A 7,391-nucleotide genomic window follows, 5' to 3' on the forward strand; every position below is an offset into this window, starting at 1 on the left:
TCAGTTCCTGGTTCCTGCTCAGTTCCTGGTTCATGTTCAGTTCCTGGTTCCTGCTCAGTTCCTGGTTCCTGTTGAGTTCCTGATTCATGTTCAGTTCCTGGTTCATGTTGAGTTGCTGGTTCCTGTTTCTGTTCAGTTCCTGGTTCCTGTTGAGTTCCTGGTTCCTGCTCAGTTCCTGTTCCTGTTCAGTTCCTGGTTCCTATTGAGTTCCTGGTTCATTTTGAGTTCCTGTTCAGTTCACAGTTCCTATTTGGAATAAACCCTGTTTGTTCTGGATGAACTAACGTCTTAGCTAGATTTTTAGGTAAGTGTCTAATCAGGAAGTTGGCGTATACGAGCCGTCTTCTTCTGGGTCCTTTCCTTCTTCATATCAGGGTGACGGTGGCTTCAGTCAGAGCTTAGGGTAACACGCCGTCCTCATATGAGCGGGTAATAATGAACGCAGGGATGGAACCAGCAACACTCCAGTTTTTTGTAAATCTCGTTACTAAGCCCATCCGGTCCGGGGCTTTATCCATTGTTCAGTGATTGAATAGTTGCTAGTCGCTCCTCACAGCTAATGTCTGCATTTCAGATCTCTGCTTCGCTAAAGGATGGGAGGTTCTATCCAGAAATGACCGGGCGGCGCCCGGCGAGGCGTTCTGTTCTGATGTTTATAGATCTTTCTAGAACCGTGAGAATCTGTCATTAATGTCTTGGTGTGAAGGGAGGGCAGGTCCCGCTCATGAAGTGATTTCATGAACTGTTCGTCATTTTCTATTTTCCACAGTTGTCTTTAGTTTTATGAGGTTTATGTGTTTTTGTTTTGCTGCTGATCTTATCAGACGGTATTTTATTTTAAAAAAAACATTGGTTTAAAATTAACCCCCCAGTTAAAAAAGTTCCAAAGTAGTGGTGTGGTCAGTCAGTAACCTTGGTATTCCAGCAGGCAGGTGATCCAGGCCTTATATGACCAACAGGGAATGTTTGTAGTTCCCAGCAGAGGAACTTTTCTCCTGCATCTTCTCCCCGTCGCCTCCTTCTTCTTCAGGTGTGTTTTTATACGGCCAACCAGGCAACCAGCAAACGTCTCTGCGTCTGTAAATGTGGTCTCCTTGCTGTTGTGCATAACTCTCAGCTTGGTATAGAAGGTGGAATCTCCCTCCAGCTTCGTCACGCAGCAGGTTTCTGTTTGGGGTGAAAGCAGAACGGCGTTCGACGACAGCTGGAGGAAAGTCTCTGAAACTTTCTAGACTGCGCTACTTTCTTCAGGATTTCCTCGAAGGCATGACAGTAGTTACCCTGACGATCAAGTGCCGCAGTGGATCGCTATCACCGCAGCGCCTTTGCAGCGCCCTCGCAGCGCCCTCGCAGCGCCCTATGAGCCCAGTCAATCATTGGTCTTTCATCGTCTGTCAGCAGCTGTGCTACAGTCTCTAGTTTTTGGCCCATTTTCCAGCCCCTCCTTCACTCCTGCAGTTGGACCGCCCCTGAAGGTCCAGGAACTTTCTGACAGTTTATCGAATTAATTTAGCAGAGACTTAACTTTAGCTTGGAGATCCGTAGCAACATCGGAGTTAGCATCGTCCAACTCAGCGTGTCGTTTTGGCATTAAGGCGAGCGTGTAGAGCAATAAATGCATCGTCACTGTCCGTCTTCACCGCAGCAATTTCACCTCAAGGCTGTATTCACATCAGCAATCCTTTCATCTACTTTGGTGCAGATGTCCGATTTATCTTGTGCTAATTAGTCCTGTAGAGCAGCTATAGTGGTTAGCATTGCTTGCTGATCCGCGCCTCGAGTGCTTGTTTCGGTGTCGCCTTTCCCACTCCGGCTCGGTGCTTCAGTTGGGCCTCCATCCTCAGTCGGTTCGGTCCTGGTTTTCGCTTTGATTCGCCCAGTTCACAGATCCACAGATATCCAGACTAATAATTCAGCTTGCATGTGTTCGGTTTGAAAGTTAAATTTTGCAGGAGCTACAGTTGGCGCATCTTATCTCCTCATCGCTCAACAGCGCCCCCTGGAAGAATGAAAATGTTCCACAGGTCGGGTTCTGCAAGGAACCAGATGACTGGAGCCTTCTGGGTCTAACGGTTCTTCTCCTGCCTGTAGATGAAACCAGTCCGTCCAACGTGTGGGACTGCAAGAACCGAGGGGTGAACGGGACCCAGAAGGGCCAGATTGTCTGGAGGTTGGAGGCCGGGCCGTACTTCATGGAGCGTAAGTGTTTCTACGGCTTTGTAAAGAAAATCATGGTCCAGAAGGTTCAGAGAAAGGAGGAAGGTCCGACTGGGAGGCGGTTCTAGGCCTGCGGCTCTGAGCTCATGTTTGCTCTTTCCTCCACAGCTGAGACCAAGATCTGCTTCAAATACTACCATGGAGTGAGCGGAGCTCTGAGAGCGACCACCCCCTGCATCACCGTGAAGAACCCCGCTGTCCTGGTAGCTTGGCTGCTTCTGCTCCTTTAAACTGGAGCTCTCCTGGGAGGGAAATCAGGCTCAGTGACAGGAAGTGACATCAGAGCGCTGGGTGGATGTTCCTCCTCATGGAGATCTGCTCCATCAGGGTGGAACAACCAGAACCCGATCAGTGGTCTTCAGGAAGAAACCTCCTCAGGGAGTCAGAACATCCACCTGATAATAAAAATAATGATAAAAATAATGATAATAATAATAATGATAAAAATAATGATAATAATAATAATGATAAAAATAATGATAATAATAATAATGACCCCATCCTGTTTAAAAGCAGGTTTCCAAAAGAATAAAATAATTACAACTTTAAGGAGAAAATTAAAGATGATTCCTTTTATCTCACAGATAAACATCAGAAACTTTGTGTTTGATGAAAGCTTCTCGTTAATCAGAGGATTTTTATGCAATAAATCCTGCTGTGACTTCAGAGTTTAATCAGATAATATTGTTAATGAACACGCCCCCTACTGGCTGCATGTTAGAACCACAGGTTTGAATGGAGGGTCGGGGTCACATCATTCTGCAGATATGGATTCAATTCACGGTGACTTTCATTCAAATCTAAATTTATTAAAAATCTTTCAGCTCCAAGTCAAACAGATTTCCCTTCAAAATGAAACTAAATGATGCAAAAATATCAGAATAATATTGTTTGATTTTATCTTAAAGACTTTGGCATCAAATTAGCTTTTGGATAAATTAGAGCATCTTGAATGTTTTCAAACCAATTCAATGCGAATCCATGAGGAAAATAAATTTTGCCCAATAAAGTTTTATTAAATGATCTGCTTAATGAGAACCAATAACCTTTAGTTAATTATTATTAACCTTCTTAAATGATCTGCTTAATCAGAACCAATAACCTTTAGTTAATTATTATTAACCTTCTATGATTGCTCCCTAAGGAATATGACTGCCTAGCTTCTTTAGCTAGCTTGGGTATTAGCATTGAAGCTAGCAGACCTGAGGGGACGCGTTCCTCTTTAATGGCATTTAAGCGATCAGGAACACCTTAATGTTGTTCTTGTGACGTTCTCCTGAAGGAACCGCGGCTCCTGGCGCTCTGCTGCGCAGTAACGATGTGGTCTCTGTGTCGCAGGTGGAGGGTGTCGCAGAGCAGGTGGGCGTAGAACATCCCCGGAAACTGATCAGCTTTACTTTAACCGGTGAGCTCCAGCAGGTGGCGTCTGCCTAGCTTCGGCTAAAGGTGGACGGTTTCCTGTAGTGTTCGGTCTGGGCTGTCGTTGCAGACCTGCGGGCCAACGGCTTGAAGAAAGGCATGTTCTTCAACCCTGACCCCTACCTGAAGATGTCCATCCATCCTGGGAAGAGAAACGTCTTCCCGGTCTTCAGCCACCATGGGCAGGAGCGCCGCTCAGCCATCATCGCTAACACCACCAACCCGGTGTGGCACGGAGAGGTGAGTCCGCGTCCCCTCCTCCACTTGTTGCTCTGGAACCTTCTCACTGCTGTCATGCCTTCTGACAGAAATACACCTTCGTGGCGCTGATGACCGACATCCTCTACATCGAGGTGAAAGACAAGTTTGCTAAAAGTCGTCCAATCATCAAGCGTTTCCTGGGTCAGCTGGCCATCCCCGTGCAGCGGCTCATCGAAAAGATCCCAGGGTAGGAGGCGGAGCCACGGCTGGAGTCACGCTCAGTCAGTCAAACATTTACATCAACCTCTGTTGACCCCCTAACCCTAACCGGCGGAAGCTTCTAGAGCAGCGCCGCTGTGGTCCAGTCCTACAGAGTTGCCATCCTGTGATTCATCTCTAACACACCTGAATCTAAAGGCTCCGCCCCCTCAGCAGAGGCACGCTAACCAGCCGCTCCTCTGTGTTAAAGATGGATGGTGTCTGTGGAGGACTGGACCCGAGCGCTGCGGCTCACCTGATGACGACTCGTTTCTGTAGCTAACATGAATTCAAAGAGGGGCCCCTGGTAGCAGCCTGGAGGCCCCTGGTAGCAGCCTGGAGGCCCCTGGTAGCAGCCTGGAGGCCCCTGGTAGCAGCCTGGAGGCCCCTGATGGACCCAGACAGGCAGTGGTCCGGGGGGCTGGGGGGATGGGGGTCAGTCCCACCCTGAACTGGTCATGACGCTCCTTCTCCCAGCAGTGACTGGAACCAAGAGGCTCCAGACTCATGGCGGTTTCTCCGGTTTCTCCCTGCAGAGTGCAGCCCGTCAGCTTCCCGCTGTGTCGACGCCTTCCCACCGAACACGTCAGCGGCCAGCTGCAGTTTAAGGTGGAGCTGACCTTGACGGGACCTGATGGTGAGTCTGTTTCCTGCCTTTAGATGGCTGTGAATCAGGAAGACCTTTTCCTTCTCAGCTTTCCCTCATCCCGCTGTAGGTGCCTCTCCAGATTCCATTATCGGCGTTTCATCGCTCAACGGAGCTCCAGGGACTCCTTCTGACGATGAAGACCTGCCCCATCCTCTCCCAGGTCCATCCTGCTACCAGGGATCTCCACACATGTGGGAAGGCGGAGCCGCTGCCTTTCCGGACAAAGACCTGCCTGTCGTCCGATCGGCCAGATTTCTAGATCCGGTGGTCATTTCAGAGCAGTCGATTCTCCAGAGGTCCCTCAGTGAGGGGCTGGATGCCATCGAGGCCCCCAAAGGGCCTGGAGAGAGGCCTCTGGGTGCCGCCTCCCCTAAACTCTGCTCCAGCTTCCCCACGCACACCAGACTCAGTGACATATTGCACATTGACTCGGACGAGGACGAGGAAAGATCTGGGATGAACGACTTTCCTCCGATGCCTGTATCGCCGCTGCTGATGAACGGAGAACCTCCTGATGTCAGCGGTCCAGATGAGGCCGACCCGTTCTCCGAGCTCAGGCAGGAACATCTGGAGGAGGAGGAGTCTGCCCTCGATGTAATGGAGGAAGCGCCTCCAGAGCCTCGAGTTTCCATGGGTGCAGATCTGGAGTTAGACGACGTTCTGGAGGCGGAGGTTTTCCTTGAGGAGGAGGAGGCTCATGTCGCTCCGGATGTTACCCATCAACCTTTGCAAGGCAGCAGAGAGACTCCTGAACAGGAAGCTGTGCGAGTTGAAGATCTAACATCCGAGATGGACTCCTGCTCCATGGCAACAGCCCCTCAGACGGTTTTCTCCTCCTCAGAGAGCGGCGCAATCACCATGGCCACGGCTATGGTGAGTTCATTAACAGGATCTATAAACAGGATGGGGGTGAAACGGGGGGGCAAAAAATCAGGGTTCCATTATTATGAAGAGGTCAGCCTGCAGGATCTAACATGAACCTAGCCTGGTGAGACCATCCTGATCTCGCGAGCTTTCAAGGTTTCACTCGCAGATCAGTCTGGAGACTCTCCGTTAAAGTTTGGAGCCGTTCACCAAACGAACGTCCAATCAGCGTTGGCTTTGAGGCGGGTTGAGGTGTGACGCAACGAGAAGCAACAGTTCAGTCTAAAGAACATGGCGGCTTCAGCCGATGAAACTAGCGTTAGCGTGGCTATCGAGCAAGTTTTATCGGAATTACAGAGTATTTCTTCACTGAAAGAAGAGCAAAACACTGCTCTGGAGGCTTTTCTCAGAGGAAAAGATGTTTTTGCTCTTCTCCCGACTGGTTTCAGCAAGAGTTTGATCTATCAATTGGCTCCTCTTCGCCGTCGCTCTGTTAGTACGTCATATGCTTCGTTGATCTGATTGGTTTATTTGGCCCGTCTATCACCAACATAGGCCAATCAGCTAACCAGTATTTTCGCCCCTTCCCAAAATTACTTCAACGGAAGGTTTCCAGATGGATATGCGGATCAAATCCATCTGGCGGAGTCAGGTTAACATGAACCCCCCTCCCCATCTGGTTTCTGGGTGGATTGTGGGACAAAAACAACAAAATGAGGTTTGGATCTGATCTAATGGAGAATAAGATGTTTCTGCTCTTTCTGTTGAACAGGAAGCTGAGGAAGGAGCAGCGACAGCCATTGATCCAGGAGGAGACGCCGAGCCGCCGGGCCCCTCACCAACCGCCACAACCCGCGATGATGAGGAGGAGGGGGAGGAGGGTGGCCGAGCTGAAGCCGCAGAGGCTGAAGGAGAACCTGCAGCTGCCGGTGAGCAGCAGGAGGTTCAGGAGGAGGTCAGTGTGAGGAGGCGGAGCCTGCAGGCAGCGGGCAGGGCCAGTAAGGAGCAGGAAGAGGAGGAGACCAAGACGCCTGGGGTGGGGGCTGTGGACACGGAGCATGTTACCACGGAAACAGAAGGGGATGAAGGTATGCTGCTTCATGCTGCTCTGACACTGAAGAAATGTTTCCTCTGAACTCTGTGGTGCTTCCTTCCAGGAGGCGGCGTTAACGGCCATCCGGTGCGTTCGCTCCCCTCCGTGCGCCAGGACCTCCATCGATACCAACGGGTGGACGAGCCGCTGCCCCCCAGTGAGTATCCAGTGGGTGGGGTGGGTCAGGGACAACAGACTCACCAGAGATCGTGGTTCTAGTGAGGAACATCCTGGAGGACATGATAGGACAGAGATGTTACCATGACAACCACCCCCCAAAACACCAGACGTCATTTTTAGGCTAAATCTGGGCGCTCCGTCATAATCTGGAGTGGACTGGTTTAGCTCGGTCTGATTTTGTCCCACTTTATTCCAATAAATCTCATTCCAAACCCAGATTTCAACGTCTCACACATGTAGACGTCGTTTGGATGGAAATCATGTCGTTATTTCAGTGTTTTTTCAACCAATGTTTGCTGGGTGGGATCAGTCAGGCCCACAGCATGCTGGGAAAAAAGCCTTTTCCTGTCCTACCATCATAAACGTCGACCGTGCTGGGACTTAAACTGGTTGGTCAGTGGGTCGGTTGATCGGTTGGTTTGTGGGTCGTTTGGTCCGTGGGTCGGTGAGTCAGTTAGGTCGGTTGGTACATGAGACGGTGGGTCGATGAGTCGGTTGGGTCTGTGGGTC

At 50.2% G+C, this 7,391-nt stretch overlaps 1 protein-coding gene across 1 annotated transcript in view; it reads left to right on the top strand.

Moving 5' to 3' along the window:
* The window catches only part of LOC107099046 (E3 ubiquitin-protein ligase HECW2-like), a 33,317-nt gene that overhangs the window by 5,545 nt on the left and 20,381 nt on the right, over positions 1–7,391 (top strand). Inside the window, 9 exon segments of the mRNA XM_015396981.1 lie at positions 2,092–2,199; positions 2,326–2,420; positions 3,556–3,622; positions 3,707–3,876; positions 3,945–4,084; positions 4,632–4,732; positions 4,812–5,617; positions 6,381–6,696; positions 6,766–6,858. Of these exon segments, the coding sequence (XP_015252467.1) occupies positions 2,092–2,199; positions 2,326–2,420; positions 3,556–3,622; positions 3,707–3,876; positions 3,945–4,084; positions 4,632–4,732; positions 4,812–5,617; positions 6,381–6,696; positions 6,766–6,858 (1,896 nt within the window).

This window comes from Cyprinodon variegatus, unplaced genomic scaffold, assembly GCF_000732505.1.
Source record: "Cyprinodon variegatus isolate N-32 unplaced genomic scaffold, C_variegatus-1.0 Scaffold834, whole genome shotgun sequence".
NCBI classification, from domain to species: Eukaryota; Metazoa; Chordata; class Actinopteri; order Cyprinodontiformes; family Cyprinodontidae; genus Cyprinodon; species Cyprinodon variegatus.